The sequence below is a fragment of the Dermacentor silvarum genome, chromosome 3 (genome assembly GCF_013339745.2).
Source record: "Dermacentor silvarum isolate Dsil-2018 chromosome 3, BIME_Dsil_1.4, whole genome shotgun sequence".
Classification (NCBI taxonomy): domain Eukaryota; kingdom Metazoa; phylum Arthropoda; class Arachnida; order Ixodida; family Ixodidae; genus Dermacentor; species Dermacentor silvarum.
Genome location: NC_051156.1, coordinates 181,971,841 through 181,993,250, shown reverse-complemented (window position 1 = coordinate 181,993,250; position 21,410 = coordinate 181,971,841). Strand labels below are relative to the sequence as shown.

Sequence of the window (21,410 nt, the reverse complement as noted above, 5' to 3'; positions counted from 1 at the left end):
TGCTTCGCGGCTACGGCGTTGCGCTACTAAGCACGAGGTCGCAGGATCGAATCCCAGTCGCCGCGGCGGCCGAATTTCGATGGGGGCGAAATGCTAGAACGCCCGTGTGTATACCTTGCATTGCGTGTACGTTTAAGGAAAGGAACCCCAAGTGGTTAAAAATGAATGCGGAGTCCCCCACTACACGACGTGCCTCGTAATCAGATCGTGGTTTTGGCACGTAGAACCCCAGAATTGATAAAACTGTTGACAGTCACTTAAGTATCCTTACGTGACTTTTAGTTTGATGATAATACGCTGTGGAAACGCTGATATATAAACGCACTATTTGGTGGAAATAATAAAGTTGCCCTTGATATTAGTCGAACACTGTAACGAAAATAACCCGCACCCATGAGCATCTACCGTCGTTTAAGACATCGTTAGAACAGCCAGGACGTCGGGTCGGAAAATTAGACAACCATACACAAGCTTCTGTGTCATCGCTGCTGCTGTCATTTAAAAATTATATTGCTAAGTCACCCACCGTAGTTGCTTAGTGGCTATGGTGTTGGGCTGCTAAGGACTTGGTCGCGGGATCGATTCTCGGCCACGGCGGCCACATTTCTTTTGGGGGCGAAATGCGAAAAAACCCGTGTACTTAGATTTAGGTGCACGTTAAAGAACCCCGGGTGGTCAAATTATTCCGGAGTACTCCACTACGGTGTGCCTCATAATCATATTGTGGTTTTGGCACGTAAAACCCCATAATTAATTTATTTTATTGCGAAGTTGACCAAAGCGCAAATGCACTAGAAGAGCTCTAGTTTCGACGATACCTTCAGTCGAAGTTTCATTTTTTCAGACTCCCCAGTCTGCCAGAAATTGTCGAATCTGCCCAATAGTTAAAGTTAAGTCGTCATTTCGGAGAGTACAAATGGCGCGCCTAGAAGTATTCCAACGGAAATGTTTAGCAAGAGTGTAGAAAAACTGTCAATCAAATTGATGAATTTCTATAGGCCCGGTAAAGAAAAAGTTAGATGGCGTATATACCACCGCATACGCCGCCGCCACCACTGCCTAAATGCGAAGACCTATAATTCTGTCAGTGGTTATAGCACTTTATAGCAGTTTGTAGTTTATAGCAGACTGGATGGGGGTGGAAACCGGTCACGTGATGCTTTGGCGCTTCTACAGCCGGGAGAGGGGCTTCCAGTAGTGCAGTGTTTCTCAGATGATTAGGGCGCAGTGCTTGTCGATCCTTCGGTACACGGGCAGTCAGAGATCACCTTGGGTTTTTTAACGTGAACCTTAATCTATAGAGCACATGCGCGTTCTTGCATTTCATCCCAATCAAAGCACGGCCCTCCGGGCAGCAGTCGACCCCGCGACCTCGAGTTTAGCAGCGCGACATCGTAGCCAGTATGGTACCGCGGCGGGTAAAACCACTACTTGATAATGAGGCATGCCGCAGTGGAGGACATCGGATATTAACGCGATAGCGTTATGGGCCCCATGTCGCAGAAAATCCGGCGTCGGCGTCGGCATCCATGGCGGAAAAAATCATCTCCAGCCACCCCGACCGCGCAGGCGCTCCGCATGGCGCAAGGAGTTAGCGAAAGAGAAAATCATCCCGAACCACCCCGACCGCGCATGCCCTCCACATGGTGCAGGGTTTGGTGACCAAAAATTGAATTTCTCACAATGAAATTCGTCAAAAAATGGTAAAGTACGACTTAACCACAACATACAGAGAATGATGGCGTCGGATTGTAATTTGAATGTACGAGAAAACATAATTCTCTTACGAGGAAACTCAAACACAAACCCCTTTTCCAGCATTTATACCAACCCAACCCGGTCTGCTCGGGTAATTTATTTGCGAAAATGCTATCCAGATGGCACTCGCATCCTCGGTAGGTGAAATTGGGACTTCGCCTGCCTAATGCGTTTTGGACACGCGCGCGCGTCGGGGCGATAGCAAACAATTAATACAATAATTAAAAAGGTGCTAGGGCCTTCACATTTTATAATAAGACGACTTATATTGCCCCGGAAAAAACGTCTTCCCAGCACTGCATTTCTGTCTAAAACTGAAGCCAACTTTAAGGGGATCGGTGTAAGCTTGGTCTTTGTAAGCTGGCTTTCCCACGTTCTGTATGCGGTGAATCTCACTGAAACAAACATGCGATGCGAACGGGGCCCGATAACGCTATCGTGTTCCACTCTTAAAGGGGAAACTTAAGCGTCCTCCATTTTTTTGACCACCTGGGGTTTTTTGACGAGCACGTATACATCTAAGTACACAAAGATATTTGCACAGCCTTGTAAATAAAGACTTCAAAACTTTCTCGTAGAACACACTCTATTCAGCAAGCATCCAACCGCTTACTCTATTAAATATGCATCTGCTTTCTCTCACTCCATTTTTCCATTTTCACAGGAAAGTGTTTTATGCCGGGGTCGGCGATGAACTTCCTTTACAGGATGTAACGAATTTGATGCTCGACGCCAACGAGTAATACAAGCTTTAAGGCAAAAGCCTTAGATCTCTGTTTCAAGGTAGCGTTGTGAGGTACATAATAAATCACGTGACGATTAGCAAAGTTAATGACTGATTAGCGATTGGATTAAGAAGGATTAGGGCGGAGAAAGGGGGATGAAGGAAGATTAGGGTATATTAAGGTGCATTAGGGTGTATGAGGATGTATTAAAGAGAATATTGTAGATTAGGGTGGATAAGAGTGTATTACGCTGGAGTAAGGTCGATTAGGGTGGATTAATGTTGATTAAGGTGGATCAAGGTGGATGAAAGTAGATTAAGGTAGATTAATGTGGATTAAGGTTCGTTTAGGGTGAATTAGGGTGAATTATGGTGAATTACAGTAGGCTTTACAAGGCTTTCGCCTTCGCGTCTCTAGCGATAGCTAAGGACACCTTTGACTTTTGTTGACAGGGGTGGCGCTGCCATCTAGGAGCGGTGAAGCGAAGTACTGCCTCGTGGCACTTACGAGCGCCGACAGCGAACGCTACGGTAGTCACAGTGCAGCGGAAGCACTTTCAGCACATTGTTTATCTTTGAAAAAGACAAACGGATTAACCTGTGGAACCTCGCCGCCCACGGAGTGCAGCTTCGACATGCATCAGCAGTGCTTACACGCCGCCTACTGCTTCGCTTGCGATGGCAACAACTGAGGAAACTGCTGCGCTAAGCGGCGCAGTTGGGCAACGGCGTCGACGGGCGAATCTCGCTTTGGTCCGGCGAGAGACACACCAGCGTGAAGCAGAACGCGTTCGCACGTTCGCGGCGCACCCTGCGAATTCTGCCACTGGCATTCCTAAAGCTGAGTGCGACGCAACAAATGGCTGCCCAAGACACTATGGAATCGGACCAAAATGTTCGTACCGTCGCCTAAGCGACTCCGAAGCTCAACGCCTCTCGCCAACAGGACGCCGCGTGCCAAGCAAAGCTGCAACACGGTTGCCGGCCCGCAAATCGTGCCCCTTTCGCTGCAGCGGACCGTGAATTCACGAAGCAAACATGCAACAGCTTCTGTGAAGACACGTTTCACTTTCGTGTTCTACCGATTCCTTTGAAAGAGGGATTAACCATAATTTTTTTTATTACGTGGTTGCTAACTTTTGCCGTTACTGTTCTTCTCATTTTAACAACCTGTTATAACTTCGTCTTTACACAACATTTACTCTCTGTCAGTTCTGAAAATCTAATTTCCGATTGTTACACTTGGAGTAATCCCTTCAATTCTATAGGTCAATTGCCTATAATGGGTATGGACCATATTTTTTTACTGAATACCAACAATTGTTTGATTATGATGATGATGACGATGCAGCGTTTGTAACGCTTCTCAGCGATTGATCTCAATACCGATGCTCACATCACTGGCCCGCGGCGCTGAGAGAAAGAGGAGGCGGCGCGGCCGCCGCAATGGCGACCTGGCGGCGCCCTTTTGCCTGGTCGCTGGAGCCCGCCTGAGACGTGCTCGTCCTATCCCTGCGGACGCCGAACACGCGTCCAGGCGGGCCCTGCCGCTAGGGAGGCCCGGCCCACCTGCTACCCACCTCGAACGCCTTCGCTCCGTCGGTCACGTCGTGACTGATACACTTCTCTTCAGCGAGGTGAGAGAAGAGAACCGCATGTGTTCAATATAACAATGACAAGCTGCCGCACGCTGTTATGTAAGTCGATGTCCGTCACGAAGCAGTTCGAGCGAACGGTATACGACCCGAAGAAACTAAGTTTACGCTGAGAGCGGGCTGACATGTGCGGAGGCGGTCTCCTAAAGATTAGCGACAATTGACTGTCGGCGGTGTAGTTGGTTCGTGAACGAGTGAAAGCTTTACGGTAGAGCGCCACTGACTGCCTCAAACCCGAAAATTGTCTTAAGATAGTCTTCAGCCAGTAAGCCCATGCATTTAGGCGCAGCTTCGCAGTGTGTGGTAGGAGAATCTGCGGACTCGGGCATTAACGCTTTTAATCAACTGTTGTTGCCTACCCGCTGTGTGTAACAGTACAGATTATCTAAAAAATAAAAAGGAGGGTCAAGGCAGAGCGGCACGTTGGGTATCTTTAAGATAAGTTATAGATTACTTGTGTCTATCTCCATAAGGCGAAGCAGCCTCCCAGCAACAAATACGGTAAAGGTATTGCCGGGTTACGAATTACGGGCGCTACATTCAAATGCGTGTTACGCATCAGCGCGTGCGTCTCTGTAGCGACGCGCAAACCATCGACGTCACAACATTTCCGCTGCGCAGCTAGAGTGAATACGTTGGATCATAGCGTTTCATACAGTAATTATTGCATGAAACGCTATGCGCTGGATGACTGGGCGACGTGAAAATAACATCGAAGAGAGGGGCGCCCGTCTATAAGCGTCAGTTGTCACATCCGCTTCCGCTGTTTCAGCCAGCCAGTAGGCACTTCTACATTATAATTCCGGCGGATCACAGCTGCGGCATGGCTGCGCACAGCACACTCGTCTTTTGTCAGTTATAATTTGCTGGGCCTACAAGTCAGGAGTCTTAACGTGCGTGCTGTCTGACAGGGGAAGATACAGTCATCGAAGCCCTTATACTACAGAAAGAATTTACAAAGCACATATGGCAGACGAGGATCGAAAAATGAAGGAGGGATTAAGAAATACCACGTGGAGAAGGAATCACGAGGACTACAACGTCTTTGGTAAACCAGATTCAATCGAACCAACACAAGGTCTATAACTAAGAAGAGGTCCAATGAAAACATTGCGTCAAGACGATTAAATGGTCCCTTGAATATACCTTTCAAATCCCGCAACCGGCTGCCTCGACCATGCCATGGAGACCCGGGGAAAATAAAGTACTTCCCCTTCACTATGCGTTTCTCTATTCTAATTCTAATCAATCATCCGCCCTGTCTCGCCACATCTCTTCCTTCCCTCTTATCGCTTAATATTAGCCTTTGTTTTTTACGCTTCGCACATCCTTGTACGGCCAGACCCCCCCCCCATCTATCTATCTATCTATCTATCTATCTATCTATCTATCTATCTATCTATCTATCTATCTATCTATCTATCTATCTATCTATCTATCTATCTATCTATCTATCTATCTATCTATCTATCTATCTATCTATCTATCTATCTATCTATCTATCTATCTATCTACACCGCTTCATAAACATCATCTGCATGAATATGATAACGAAGCCCGCTAATTTACTTCACGCGCCGCCAAGGCTACGACGTCAACGAAACATAAACCGTCAGAGAGCGTGCTTCAAGGCCGTATTCTAAACACATTTTTCTTCAAGTTGAGCTCGCTGCACACATAGCAACATTGTGATGCCCGCAGAAAAGCGGGAGGCTGATGTTCGCTCGCGTTTCGCTTACTGAAGCCGTTAGCAAATGTTTTATTTTTCTTCGCTGCGCAAGAAAGGAGGTGTGCTGAGGCGGCCCTATACCGGGTACGTGAATCAATGTCACTACCCTAAAGCGGCGTGAACTCAGTTTTCTTTTTGAAGCGACATTTCCATGAGGGACACCTCGCCGAGTTTATGGTGACGTTATGTTCCCAAAGTGTAACGTATATTGTGACGTGACCGAATCTGATATGCTAATATAGAAATATCGACCAATTCGAACCGGCGAAGCGCAGCACAGAATTGTAAAGCCTTAGCCACTTGCACAATATGCCCCTTGGTTGCGTGCATTACCATTGTGAGTGCATAGCGTACACCTGTATGTGATAATTAGCGCTTTACTTAGAACGACAGTGTACGATTTCCGTTTGCTAAGCGTGGGCACAGGGAGCACATGCATGAAATACGAACGTGGCTTTTTTTTTTTTTTTTTCAGTTCAATAACACCCATTAACTTGCGCAATGCCTTCTCCCCATCTACTCGTTTTTCAAAAGCGAACGTCGTTTCTTTTGCACTTCGAAAGTGTTTCCTAGCCTTTTGTGCCTTAGGGAAGCGGCGATGTTTCTCGTTTATGAGTCGCGTTTGTCACATCGGCTTCTGCTGCTGTAGACAGCACTCAAACTGCCTTTATAGCCCGAGTATTTCTCTGCTTTAGACAGATGATTGCATATCTGGTGGCGCAGGGCCAAGGAAACAACCGCCACCATGAAGAAGCTGGCGTCGACGTCGAGGCAGCGCAAGAAGCAGGCCACCACCACCAACCTGGTGCACGTCAAGCAGGTGGAGAGCCGAAACACTGGTAGCGGTGTCGTCCGGCGCACCGTGCTGAACCAAACGCGCTCGCGCGAGTCCGCGGTGCAGTCGTCCGACAGCGTCCAGGAGGAAGAAGAGACCATGGCTACGTCCAACCTGAGCAACGAGATGATCAAGAGTCGGGAGTCCACCACGGATGCCGGCGTGCCGCCCAGAAGCTCGCGCGAGCCGTCCGAGAGCAGCCTGACGCTGAGCCTGCCCAAGGAGATCCGCACATCGTGGCTGGAGAACGATCGGTCTTCCAAGTCGGAAACAGACGCCGCCGCTTCAGCCGCACTCACGAGAATGTCACCCCCACCGGGAGCCGTGCAGCTTCAGAGGACGCACACATCGGAGACCCGGAGCACGGCCAAAAGCATATTCAGCACCAACAAGTCAGTCGTCATGGAGACGCAGCGGAACAGCATTTCGGCGCTTCCAGGGGGCCACGTGCCGCCGGCGTGCAGGCCACCCGACTACCCGCCCGAGGTATCGACGGAGACGTCCGAGTACTCCGACGTCCGCCAGTATCAGTCTGTGGACGGGTCGTTCAACTCGCATTCGGACAAGGAGTTCCGCAGCCTGTCCTCCAAAGCGGGCGCACCCCAGGGCTCAGACATATCTCTGGTCGGCATGCCAGCCACTGGGGCCGGGGCACGCGCGGGCAGTGAATCTTCGGTAGGGACAAAACCGTTCGTGGTGTCGAGCCGAGTCGATGTCGACTCGGCTGAATCCCGCGACGCAGTAGCGGGACCACGTCGCACTGGGGAGGAGGACGTCTTTCGAAACGACTGGTTTTCTCAGGTGCAGCAGGAATTCGCGATGCCAAGTGTCAGCGCTTCCCTCGACACCACGGTTCCCCTTGCCGGCGCTACAGACCTACCGTCAGCGACATCCCTGGAATCGCACAAGTTCTGGAGTGCTGACGTCCTTCCCGCCGTCAGTTCATGCACCTCGGCAGTAACGGGACTAGAGAGCGATGACTCGGGCGCGATTGCTAGAGACGACAGCCAGCGTCACCTGGTGGGCGTGTCATCGGCTGATACTGGACCACTTGATGGTCACGATGCCAGACCCGTATTCAAGTCATCGAGTTTCAAGAGCGCTGTTTCTTCGGCGGCTTCGGAGCGCGACGCGGCATCCTCTCTTCAGAATATCCCGGGAAAGATGGCCGACTTATTCAAGGCGTTCGCAACACCCGCCATAGAAGGCTACGAGGCTACGTCCACCAGCAGCACCACGTTTCCCATGCCTAAGGATATGGCCGGCACGACGGCGAGAACATACGAAAGCAAACACGAACAATTTCGCTCTTCTAGAGATATATCAACGGCTCAGAAAGCGGCTCATCAAGAACACGCAGTAGGGCTTTCCACCTCGGCCGTGCTAGGTTCTACTGGAGTCACAGCTGCGGCATCAGCTCTCTCTGGTGGTCTTCCCGCACGTAGATTCTCCCTTCAGGAAAGCTCTGATGCCGCTTCCAAAGATAAACCAGCTGTCAGCGGCACGCCAAGTGCGATTGCTTCGCACGAGCAACAACGGACAGCTACAGGCTTAGTAGAATCGGGTGTTACCGCGCCAAAGCCTTTTATACAAAGGCCTCCAAAACAACAAGCTGCCAGCCACACCCAGGTCGGCACGAAACCTCATGGGCTGCCCAGCGCAAAACACCTCAAGAAAGGGACTGAGAGCGGAACGACGACTCCCTCTCTCAAGTCTAAGAGCCAGACCGAAGCTCTTCCTGGTAAGGCAGCCGGTGCCGGATCGGCAATAGCGGCAGTTTCTTCCCTAGAACAGCCCCCCAAGTCCTTTATCGCTGCGCTAGCGCCTAGTGGTATATCCTCGAAAGATCAACAGCTCGGTGAGTTGGCAACGACAAGCCGCGGGCCAGGTGGAGCGTCACCGCTTACAGCCGAACACGGTAAACGCGCGAAGACTGGTAGTCCGGCTACTGCTTCTGGGCGCGCCTCACCTAAGGTGGGGAAGAGCGAGCATCGCAAGCATCCCTCATCAGGGAAAGTATCAGGAGGGGCGGTCTCTCCAAAAGGCGAGCAACGCAGGAAGCCTACTGCCCACAGTCCGACAGCATCTGGCGCTGCTTCGCCTAAGGTGTCAGCTGAGGGACGCGCTGAGCATCCACCAATACGTCGAACGGCAAGCGGGACTGCGTCACCCAAGGTACCGGCTGGCATACAGCCACAGATGCCACCCACATTGCTGGATTGGAGAGGAATGGCAACGTCTGTTCAGCCGTCACTCGCTCCAATCGACGAAAGGCTTGAGCGCTCCACAACTAGTTTCAGCATATCCGAAGCCGCGGTGCCAAAGCCGCCGGCACAAGCGCCTCCTTCTGCTGTAGATCGCCATGGCAGTGCCACGTGGGCTACTGGAGCAAAGGCTGAAGTCGCAGCAGCGGCAGCTCTTACAGAGGAGACGCCCTCCGCAAAAGTCCAAGCCCATCATCTTGCTGACAATACCGCCGTTCCTGGTGTCGGTCAAACACCCATTCTTCCTGATAGCATTGGTATCGAAGCAGCAAAATTTGAGGGTAGTGCAGACGGACGCACACCTCACCTTGCATCCATCCAAGAGCAGTTAACTAGTTTGGCTGCCGACACAAACTTAACAGCCGAAGTGCCTGCAACTTTAGCTCAACAGTCGACTGAAAAGCCTCCTGATAGCGAATCGACGGAACTCGGTCCCGGTATTGTTGCCGAGCATCAAATCACACAGACCATGATGCGTTCGTTTTCGGTAATACCTCTTACAGAAAAAGGTCCAGACAAAGCTAAGGAGACAGGTGTCTCAATGACTGTCACTTCTGACGCGGTTATTACTCAGAAGCTTGGAGAAATAGGCGCCGAATCCAGCGAGATCGATGTCGCGGTGCTTTCCGAAGACCGCCGCGAGAAACTACTAGAAACCACTGGAGAACCAAAGGCTGCAGACTTTGCGGGCGCAGCCAGACAAGTTGTAGACCAACCTTACGAGATTACTGCCCAGGAAGACAGTACTCGAGGGGTCGGCTTAGAACTTAAGCAAACAACACATCCTGAGAAGCAACAGAAGACACGAGAGACGGATTTGGAAGAAATTTCGCTAAGTCTAGACCAGGTGGAAAAACCGCTACCAATGGAGCAGATTGAGGCACCAAAGAAGGAAGGTGGGGCGGTGGATCATGAAGACATCCTGCAACAGGCGGAAACGCCGCAGCTACCAAAGAAGGAAGGCAGCGAACTAGACCATGAATACAGGCAAGAGATTGAATTTCTGGGTAAGCCACAGGAGCTGTTAGATCACACACAAACCACGGAGCCTAAGGTACCTTCGGGAGAGCTTGTAGAGGCACTTTTTGCCAGTCCTGTTGAAGTTTTTACTGAAGATTCTAGAATGAGTCTTGAGCAAACTATTGACTCATCACGGAGAGGTGTAATCGATGATCAAGCCGAGAAGAGAGCGGAACCTTTAACCCCTGTTTCCGACAAAACGGTTAACGCCTTGCAGGAGCCTTTCGGTGAGGAGCGCGTAAGGCCGTCAGCTAGTACTCCTGTCTCACCAGAGGGCAGGGAACCTGGATTTTTATTCGAGGAGTCTTTACGACGACCAACTGCGAGCTCATCTTGGGCGGAGGCCAGCATACAAGATGAGGAGCGTCGAAGAAGCTCGAGCGTCGGTTCTCCAAGGGCTGCGCTCACGGTATCTGCAGCGCCCAGCGACGACCTTCATCTTGCCATCGACCATGGAGAAAAGGTACAGGCCGAACAGCGTCGCAGAACTTCAACGCCCAGCACTGCGCGTCCAAGTACTGCAATGTCCGGTGCCCGTCCGGACGAAACTTCTTTAACCCCCGGCGGTGTCCCCGAGTTCGCAGGACCGACGCCTAAAGAGCCGAAAATGGGTCCACAAAACCGGTCTGACTCGTTGACCGCTGACGGCTCCACCGCAGCAAGTTGCAAGAGACCTGACCTTGACTACCACGGCGACATGTCGAGGAAGAGCCAAGAGGTGACCGAGCAAGCAGGAGTCACGCTTGAAGACTACACAAGCGCTTTAACACCGGGTGTTTTTGTCGACAAGCACGACCAGCACGTTGCCGGGCCTGGTTCCGAAGATACCGCTAGCGAGCACGCAGTTACGGTGTCCGATTCGCGTGGCTTTCAACCGTCTTTAGGAGAGGGCCTCTTCCAGCAGTCAAGACAGGGCACGACCGGAAGGCGAGAGTCCGCCGAGGCAGCTGCTGGCAAAAAGGCCGAGGAGCGCTCGGCGATTGTCGAGACCGTCGCAACGAAACCACACGCAGAACTTGACGTCGAAAGTACCACGTCGGGAAGCTACGACGATATCGATGAGGAAGCGGAGAAGACCAGAGACTTGTACCCTGTCTACGCGCCCGAAGAAGACCTGCAAATGGCGGTGGCCGCCATGAACTTGCCGTCCGAACCTATCGACTTCGAGCAGTCGTTCGGCGGCAGGTCGACGCTTCGCGATGACCGAAGTTCAACCACTTTCCTGCCCGTGTCCTCGGGAGAATTGCGCCAGGGGTACGGCTTGGGTCAGCGTGGCGGTGCGGCGGCTAGCGAGTCTCACAGAGAAGGGTCAGCAGAATGCGACCGGGAAGACCGGGCGCGCGTGGCACGGTCGGACAGCGACTCCTGCCGGTCCCCCCCTGTAGAGATCGTCTTCGCCGGGTCGCCGCCGCAAGTCCGAGGTATTCCCTGCACGGCTCTCGTGGAGATTCCGTCTGAACAGTGTATCTCCGTAGCACCGTCGCGCGAACTTCTCGAGCAGAACTTCTGGGAGTCGGAGGGCGGTCTCAGTCCAGGCGGTACTTCTATCTCCCTCGACGACTCCGAAGCGCCCTCCAGGAGCTCTATACTGCGGGTAGCTGCTCGCATCTTCCGCGTGGCATCACGTAAGTATTTTCACGCCTAACCAATTGTCTGCGATATGTGCTTCATTGAGCAGACCACCATAATGCGCAATTATGGTGGTCTTCGAAGTCACGCAAAGTCAGCGACAGACGTTATCACCCTCTAGTGTAACATATACGTCGTGCTCGCTGTGTTTGCGTTTGCTTTTATGTCTTTGTCCACAGCTTTGCATTCTATAAGTTAAAAGAGCTGAATAGAATGAGGTTAAATCGAAGCTACATAATCAACTGAATTAACTGTTTCTGGTATGCGGCGTCATTGGCTTAGCGAGAAACACAATGGTCATTTCGCGCTGGATGGCTGTGTTCTATCTCTCACCAGCTCCTAGAGCGTAAACATTGAGAACTTCTGGATCATAAACTGAGAATATGGCTGTGAATGTCAAAACGAATTCATTTGGACGATCTGTTAGCTCGCGTAATATTAGGGCCCTCAATAAACACCGCACACCACGAGCGACTGCAGGCGTGAAAGTATTCAGCCGTCTACTTCTAAACAAATGTCTGTGACAAAAATAACTGATGCCGATTTCGTTAAAACCGTGCTCCCGTGAGATATCGTTTTGCCATCCGTTGTCACATTACCTTTTTTGGTCTCTTGCGGAGCTTATGCGTGTTATTGCTGTTTGCAGTCCCGCCTCTTTCCGAATCCGAAGCCCGTTTCCCAAAGAGGTTTTCACGATAGAGGCGTTCATAAAAGTAGATGTAAGGCAATCTTGATGTCGGACATAATGTTGGCGAAGGGGGGCAGCCAATTGCAAACGGCCCTTACGAACGACAAGCTTTGTGATTTTGGCACTTGGTTCATAACTAAACGATAACTTCATTCCAGTGGTAATTAAGCCTAGAGTAGCCAAGATATTTACTGAACGAAACTCTATAGTTGTTTATTGGCAGTCATTGGTATATATTACCCGATATTCAAGACCGCGCAAGGTCTGCGATATCACACCTGCACGCTGCGTGATATCGCAGGCTTTTCCGCGTATCTATTACGTGCGTATGAACTGCACTGAATTTTTCTTATCTCAGCAGCGCATGTGAATACTGTGTGTCCCACACTTATCTTCGTACTGTATTAAAATAATGCATTTTTTAAACAACTTACGTAACCAGTGCATTGCTTGTTTCCGAGTGGCTGCTATGCGATGTGCACTGCGCGCAACAGCACTGCGCATAAACGCACCCATGGGAGCGTTTTTCAGGCTCTGGCTCCATTCTTTGGTGCGCTATCCGGTGTTCATTCTCAGTTTGATCAGATGTATTTTCTCCACCTCCCTACCCCCATTCGTATCGCAAACCCTCCTACACAACTTCGCACTTGCTCCCCCCCCCCCTTCTTTTTTTTCTTTGGCAAAGATAAATTGTTGAAAGCGCTAAATATTAAACATAAAGCGGATAATTATGAATTGATCTGCTATATTTGCACAACCCGCCGTATAGTGACGTAGCGGCTTTGGCATCGCGCACCTATAAGCCCGAGAGCGCGCGATCGAATCCTGGCCGCGGCGGCCGCATTTCGATGTGGGCGAAATGAAAAAAATTCCCGTGTGCCGTGCATCGGGGGCACGTTAAAGAACCCCAGGTGGTCAAAATTAATCCGGAGTCCCCCAAGTTACGGCGTGCCTCATAATCATATGGTGGTTTTTGCCCGTAAAACCCCATAAGTCTTACTTTTCGCCCACAGAGTACTCCGGCGCGTCGCGTTCTTTTGTGCAGCTTGTCGATAGTGTGATTGCCCGAGGTCAGTGAAACGGTGCACGTGCGCTCAGATTCGCATTATTCGGCAGATTCGTTTTAGCGCGCGACGGAAGCTCCACTTGGTCATCGCACGCTTGGCTCGAGTTTGATGAACTGAGGAAATGTAAGGATCGAAGAACGACAGATGAAATACGGCGACGATAAAACGAGCAATTAGTATATACGTGCTGCAGAGACAGTAGGCAGCGCGGCGCACGCCCCTTTGACGGAAGCATACAAAACAGAACTTCCGGCAGATTTTTTTTTTTTTGCACTTTGGAGCTTCGAGCGGACGATAATTTATTGATTTATTGAATTTATCACAACAAAGCAACACCGGAGCTGTGAGCAATAAGGCGGTTACGGGAACCTCTTGGTAGGTTGCATGAGCAAACGGCGCAGAACACGGGGCATCGAAGAAGATGGACACAGGGCGATGCGTTGACTATACCAATTTATCTCTCTATATAGCGGGGAAAGTCACTTACCCACTCACGAGGACGAAGGAATACGAATGACTGAAATGACGACGAAAGAACGACCACTACGGCGTGAACACGATCGTGTGGTGACAATGACATGATGGTTAATGGTCGTATGACGATGACGTCACCATGGCGACGATGCAATGACGAAGCTGGAATGACGTCGATGTCATGACGGCATGACGAAAACGGGATGACAGCGGTGGAGTGATGATGATGATGGTATGACGACGTCGGCATGACAAGAGAAAGCTCCGCCTTATAAGCGAGCATATTCCTGCCGGTTTTTCTTTTTTCTTTTTTGCTTTACATAAATTGCGCGATGTATCTTTCCGGCCAGCATTATTCTACACCCATATGCACGGATATTTAACCCCCTTTAAGCTGGATTCACGCGACAGGACTGGTATCGCTGACCCATTCCGCAGACAAGCTGGACCTGGCTCAGTGCCAGCCGATTGCGTCTCACACAAGCACACTGCAGACGAGCTGTTGACGCCGCAATTCGCCACAATATAGCAAGAACGGTGACGCGCAGGTACTGAGCATCTTTGAAGTTACGGCTCATGAGTTGACTTTCAACAAAAGAACTGGCGGACATTACCTTTCTTTTTATTCCTGCCCCGCATACTCTATACAAACACTGAATTGCTTGGGCGTGATCGGGACCAAGTGTATAAACAGTGGCTCGACTGTTTTTTTTTTTTTTTTCCCCTTTCTGAAGGCGACTTTCACTGTATCGCGGACCGAGCAGCGTGGTCGATGCAATCAGTGCTCTCCTACGTACATACATCTCAGGTCCTCTGCGCGTGCGCAATACCGCGTCTAGCTCTATATTGAAACCACGAGTGACTGAGTGTACCGTCGGGTGTGTCCTTAATTAGACGGTGTGCCGTGACCCAAGCAATCCGGACCTATCGGTAGTTTGCTTCGGAGTAATCAACATGATGTATATAAGCCATAGAGTGCGTCTGTCTATGTTGCTTCTGTCGTCGCTCGTCCTTAGCTGCGCCACAATTTTCACGATTAATCATGCACCAACTAGCACAGTAAACGTGTTTTAATGAGCTATACATATAAAGCGCATTTCGCGCCCGTGCCTCGGGTGCCTATGTATTCATCCCTGGCGATCGAGCTTTACCTGCGCGACTGATCTTCGTTCACTACAAATGATTAACTTGAACAGTTGTTCGAAAATCCGCGATGAAATCTGGAGAGTTATATAAGTACACAATCATATCCGGTGACATGTTAGATCTGTGTGGTTGCCTGTATACAAGTAATTCCTTTTTTCTTTTTAATAATGAAGTTTTACGTGCCAAAACGTGCACGATCTGATTATGATGAACGCCGTATACTGGGGTATTCCGGATTAATTCTGACCGCCTGCGGTTCTCAACGCGCACCTAAATTTAAGTACACGAGTGTTTTTTGCATTGTATACAAGTAGAGTAAATTCCTGGGCCTGGCTGATATGCCACGATATCGTAAAATACAAATAAATCGGGGCACAAGATTACGAGAAACAGAGGCAAAGAAACCGAAAGGATAATTTCGAACTTTTACAAGTGCTAATACATTTATCTCGCTCATTTCCTTGCTGCCTGCTTGTTTGTTTCTAGTTGTTCCTGATAAAACTATATAACAAACCAGCTGTTTGTCCCATCGCGCCTTCTTCGTTCGCGTCACAGTCGATCATCCTCTCGCGCTATACAGTTGTGTGTTCTACGACGTCTCTAAATCATCGTCGGAAGCGTGTCTCATACGTGAACGAGCTGAAACCACGCCTGACGCCTCTGTGTGACTGCGTTTGTTCGCAGCGCTGGCCGGTATGTTTCCGGCGCAAGAGGAGATACCGCTGAACGTGCCCGTGTTGCCGCACGCCCAACCTCCGTCGGCGTCGCCTCCATCGGCGTCGCCTCCGTCGGCCGCCGAAGAGCCGAAGGAGACCGACGAAAAGGAATCGAAAGCGAGAAAGCGCAAGGCCGGCGTGCCCGAGCGCATAGTGAGGCGAGTGCTGACGCTGCTTCGGCGCTATGTACTACACCGGCTTAAACGGACACTACAAAGGAAAAAAAGAAAAGTTATTTCAGCTAGCTGTTAATTTCGCCATGAAAGGTCGATTGTTAAAGCAGAAAATTAAGGCCAGCGTTTTTTTTTTGTACCCGCGCTCTTGCTCGGGGCGGTGCCGCCGCCTACGAGCAGAAAAGAGAAGTACTGCATTATGACACTAACGCGCACCGACAGTGAACGCTTCGGTGGTCTCAGCACTACGACGCCTCGATGCCAGCATTCGAAGGGACGCTGGCATCAAGAAGCACTACCAACGCCACCTAGGTGGCGTTCACCGTACTCAGCACAGCGGAGCGTGGCCTCCGCAATTAGCTCTGAAAATGTTTCTGAAGTTGATCGCGGAGGCTGCAATTACGACGCGCTGTACGCGCTGATTTGACTCGGTGACGATTCAGTTACGTGCTTTGTCTTGCGCGTTGTATTAGTGTGTCAGTTACGTACTTCGTCTTTCGCGTTGCGCTAGCGTGTGCAGCGTAGTGCAGCTTCCATATGCACGACGGTTGCTCATGGTCATCGACGTTGGTAGTCGTGATGGAGGAGACGTGCCACCAGGCGTCAGCGTGGGTGCATCAACGCTAAGGGCGCTTTATTCCACCTTCGGTGCGTCATTGTGACGTCACGAATTTTAAAGCATCGTTTTCTCTTTATTTTTTTCCCCCTATTTGAGCTTTCTAAGGTACAAAAAACAACGTCACTCTTTTCATGCGAAGACTCTTGGTAAGCCAGAAAAAAAGGCAATAAAAAAAGAAAAGAAATAAAGACAGGTGGCGCCGCCGCCTTGGAATTCTTGAACCAGCTCGTGCCGTGACGTCATGAATTTCGATAACGTCTGCCCAGGTCTAAAATGATGTTTTACAGGTGAAAGTCGACTACGTTGTATTCTAAGAGAGCCCGAATACGAAAAAAAAAAAAATGACGCTTTGAAATTCGTGACGTCACACTGACGTACCGACGCTGGGACTCCAGCATAAAATTTAAACAACAGAAAAAAGAAAACGTGGACCTTAATTTCCCATTTTAATAATTGTCCTATTATGGAGAAATTAACGAAAATATAATTTTGAAAGAATATTTTTTGTGTGTACTGATTTAATGATTCACATTAGGGTCCCTCTAAAGGAGCACTGACGCCTGCTTTTCAGAAGTGAGCCGCGCTGTACTCCGTTGGTTCAACGCCGTTTGTGACGGTAAAACAGCGCAGAAAACCAAGATTGTAGTGAGCGTTTTCTGGTGTCTGTGTGTGTGGTTCTTCCTTTCCGTCCGTCTTCACTTTCTGCGCTGTTTTACTTGACGGGACGTATTTCCCGAGTTATGAGAAACTGCCCGCACCTTTCTGGCACGTAACATGATAACGCTTAGCAAGTATTAAGGCTGGGAAACACTTAGAACATGATTAGTTTTAATACTAAAGTTGATCTCGAAACGCCTGACCTGGTATCATCCACATTAACGTGACGTCGTGACAGTGCGCGAAGTTTTGATGACGTCGTGTAGCAATAAGGCTAGGTATGATGGGATCCTCCATATGTATACATGGGATCCTATGAGGGTATATATATATATATATATATATATATATATATATATATATATATTATTCTAGAAGTATAGTTTACTAATACAGCTCATTTTTCTCTGTGTACGTTTGCTTGCGATACGTTGCTTCTTGTCTCTTACAATAGCTACGTTTACATGATCCCGGCAAAGGTGGGTCGAGTTGGCTTATCGTGCCGAATGCTAGCATGTGGAATCTAGAAAAAGCATTGATACCAGTCTCGCCTGGAAAGGCGGGAAGAGGCATGTTAGCGAGCCGTGCCCAAAACGCAGTTCGTTCGTGATGGGTCAGCTCGACTTCTGATCCAACTCGCTCGCGCCGATTTCACGTAAACGAAGCTGACCACTCCGCAAATGACCGAACTTCGATTGTCTGAAGAGCGATCGAGTGCGTTGGTAATTGGTGATCAGATCTCTCAGTATGTAGCATACCTCCCTGCGCAGCACCGTGAGGAGCACTCTGGACTCTGCGGCGCCAGTCATCGCCCTGTCTTTCGCCCTGTTCGCCTTCGTGACGGCCGCCGCACTGCTGCTCAGCCGGGAAAGCGACGAAGTCTGTACGTGAGCCCGCACGCATTTGGCTGCTGCGTTTCCCTGGGCAACTCCAGTTGTCGTCTACGTCATGGGAGGCATTACGTACATGTCACTATACGTAGGTGTTGTTTGTTGTTGTTGTTGCGTGGTACCCAGTGACCCAAGTTGAACGTCAAAGAGGTTCGTTGAAGAGCGGCACATACCTAGTGGGCTCAGTGGCAGGTCGGCCCGCATTTTTCAGACTGCGTCATATTCAGGATTGGCCCACGGAAACGGGAGGGGGGGGGGGGGGGGATGCCGGCGAGATACACATTGCATAAAACTGGATTGGGCTTGACAAGAATATGTTGGGCATACGAGGGTTTATTGGGGAGCTGCCTGCTCTTAAAGTTCACGTACTACGTGACGTCATTGGTCAAATGGATGCTCCACATCCGCCGCCATGGCCACAATCGGCACGGGCTAACGCTGCCTGGGTTACACGTACATGAATACCCAAAAATGTGGGCGTGGGAACCGCCGCCGTCGTAGCACAATAGGTAGTGCGATGCACGCGCAACGCGGAGGTTGTGGGTTCGGATCGCACTGGCAGCAAATTGTTTTAGAGCACAGCTCTTAGGCGCCCGTTCTTGCAGCGAGCGTCGGCGTCGGCGTAACCGAACGGACGAGCACAGCAAAAGATGAAAGCGAACACGGAGTGCAGATGAAAGACGCGAGGAGGAAAGCGGAGGAGGAGGGTACAGCAGAACCATGAGGCGGAAAGGGGAGGAGAAGGCTATGGCGAAGGCGTGAGAAGAAAAGCGTAGCGCGGGGACGATGGCTACGAGATGGCGCCAGAGTAGCGCGCGTCACCCTTGCGCTGCCTCTTGCGATCTCCAAATTAGCGAGGCCGTCGCGCCGCACTTCTCTGTTTGCAACGTGCCAGCCAATACAGGGTGTTTCATTTTAGCTGCACGAAATTTTTAAGAATTGCCTGTGGCAAATAGTAAATAGCAAATAAAAACACACCAATCAGGCATACAATTCGGACGACTAAATGTAATCAAGGTATGCCGATAACCGATCCACAATGTGCTAAATACTGCTGGATACGACGTACGCGTAAATGACCCTCTGAACCAGCACACGTGATTGCACCATTTCGTAAGTACAGAGCGGTTCGCTTTTGAGTAGAGCACCCGCACAGCCAGCTCCGGCAGGACGTGTCGGAAAGCCTTCTTAGTTCGAGGTAACGAACCCAAGTACATCGGCGACCACACAGATGCGCAAGAATGCGCACGTTTTTACTGTGATAATTGTTATGCAGACGCTCGTGGCTCATTTGTGCCGTCACCGTTGTCGTGCTGTCCCGCTATCGACTGCGCATGTGCAGTCGATAGCGGGACAGCAATTCAATTCGCGATATACAGGGTGTTTCATTTTAGCTGCATCAAATTTTAAAAAAATTACCTGTGGCAGACAGCCTAACTCTTTAATTAATTATTTTACGGCACATCTTTTAATCTACGAATTATAGCCGCTGAGTTCGCAAGGCGTATCCACTTGGAACGAATTCTCAGGACTGAACCAGTTTCTAGATATTAATTTTCAGTGTCCGATGAAATCAATGGGCGTTCTAGTTAACTTTCTGCTTCAATGCGTAAAACAGCGTTTGGGTTCTGGCTTCCACTGCTCGAATGAACCTCGTGAGCCTGGAGTTTCTGCTGAGCAGCTGCGTGCGTACCACACTATGGCGCCATACACTGGTCTGAACGGACAGTAAACGTCAAGCTAAATTTATGACACCTTTTCTTTGGATGCTGACGAACTCCTACGGATGTCTACGGTTTGCCTTGGATCTCATCTTGTCCACCATCGAGGTGTCATGCTTTCAACGCCGCTGGCACGTTCCTCATCACACTAAGCGTTCGGAGATGCATTGAGCGCAACGCTAAATCATCCTATCGCTTTCAATGCTTCACTTGCGAACGGTACTGACGGTACCGGTACTGAACGGTACGGTATTAATGCGTAAGCACTCGTCGCGTACCCCAGCAAAATCTGTCGGTCACGCGAAAATCGTGATGCCTTGTATCTTCACAAAAATGCGTAATTTGCAAGTTAAGACATTTCATCGATATAATAGTGTAAATGTAGTTTGGTAGCTTTATAAGTGATAAGGCAAAATTGAAGCAAACAAAATTATCAGAAAGAATACCCATATGACCAGATTTATGCATACCCATAGGGATACATAGAGCTCCATAGAAAATGTATGGGGAAGTCTATAGTAGGGTTGGGCCAACTGAAATTTGTAGTTGGGCCAACTTGAAATTTTGAGGTAGGCCAAAATGAACTTTTGGGGTGGGCCAACTTGAAGTTTGCCGATGGGCCAACTGAAATTTGGGGGTATGCTTACGCATACTTAGATAACTCCAGTGGAGGTTCTGCATAATTATTTTCTTTGCACGCGGCGAAGATTTATTTGTGCCTACCAAGACTTCGAACGGCGAACGAAGTGTAAACTACGCTACTGCGTAGGACTTGGTTCATAAAACAGCAATACCTGCGCTCTTGGCCTAGGCACTTTGGTAGCTTGTACTTTAATATCTCTTCGCCAATTATGACTACCACAGATTACTGTGTTTCGAAATAAGGAAAGTTGTTGACCGCGCCTCCCACATAACTTAATTATGGGACAAAAGCTAAGAGAACGAAGTACGAAAATGTACGGAGAAGTCAGGCAAATCGAAACAAGCTTGCGTAGCTATTAGAATTCGGTAAAACTGGCTTCTCTGCAATAAGCATCATTGTGGGGAGAAGCTCGCTTCGGTGATGGCGTTTGTTTAGACTCGTGCGTCTTTAACAGTGGGTTATGAAGGAGGTCATATAAACAAGGACGCTGGATTAATTATTGCAATTAGCATTCTCTGAGAACTTCACCCACTTGGCGGTGTGTGTGTGTAACCTCTTTCATGCCTCTATTCAATGAAAAAAGTCGCAGGTTCGCCCGAAAGGCGAAACATCGATTGCGACAGCAAATTAGTAGACAGCTATACGAAGTAAGAATATTAGTTCTATCGGCTGTATAAGCTTGTAAACATTCGCAGACTAACTATATTAACAAGCCCGGTGTCACGCGCGCACAGGTAAACATGAACACATCTTACACGATGACCGCGGAAACTCGCTTTCAGAACGCTGGAATGAGGAAGCGCGGCGGCAGCAGCGAGCGAATCGACCTTCGCACTGCCTCTCGCTTCAACGCGAACTAAGCGTCGAAAGCACAGCGCATACGAAGCTACCAGCCCTCGGTGCACTTTGTCCACATCGCAGATCGCTTTGAAGATGAGACGCCCGAGCGGCCGCGCCGTACGCAGCAGCCCCTCCCTCCCCCCGTACCTCCTTTTTCCCCAG

General features: G+C 49.8%; 1 protein-coding gene across 1 annotated transcript; it reads left to right on the top strand.

Moving 5' to 3' along the window:
* The first annotated feature begins 3,924 nt into the window (after positions 1-3,924).
* On the top strand, positions 3,925-16,788 carry LOC125944407 (nascent polypeptide-associated complex subunit alpha, muscle-specific form-like). Its single transcript, XM_049664861.1, has 4 exons — positions 3,925-4,119; positions 6,590-11,610; positions 15,674-15,863; positions 16,785-16,788. The coding sequence occupies exons 2-4, from the start codon at positions 6,612-6,614 to the stop codon at positions 16,786-16,788; spliced, it is 5,193 nt and encodes a 1,730-aa protein (XP_049520818.1). The 5' UTR covers positions 3,925-4,119; positions 6,590-6,611.
* Positions 16,789-21,410: the final 4,622 nt, after the last annotated feature.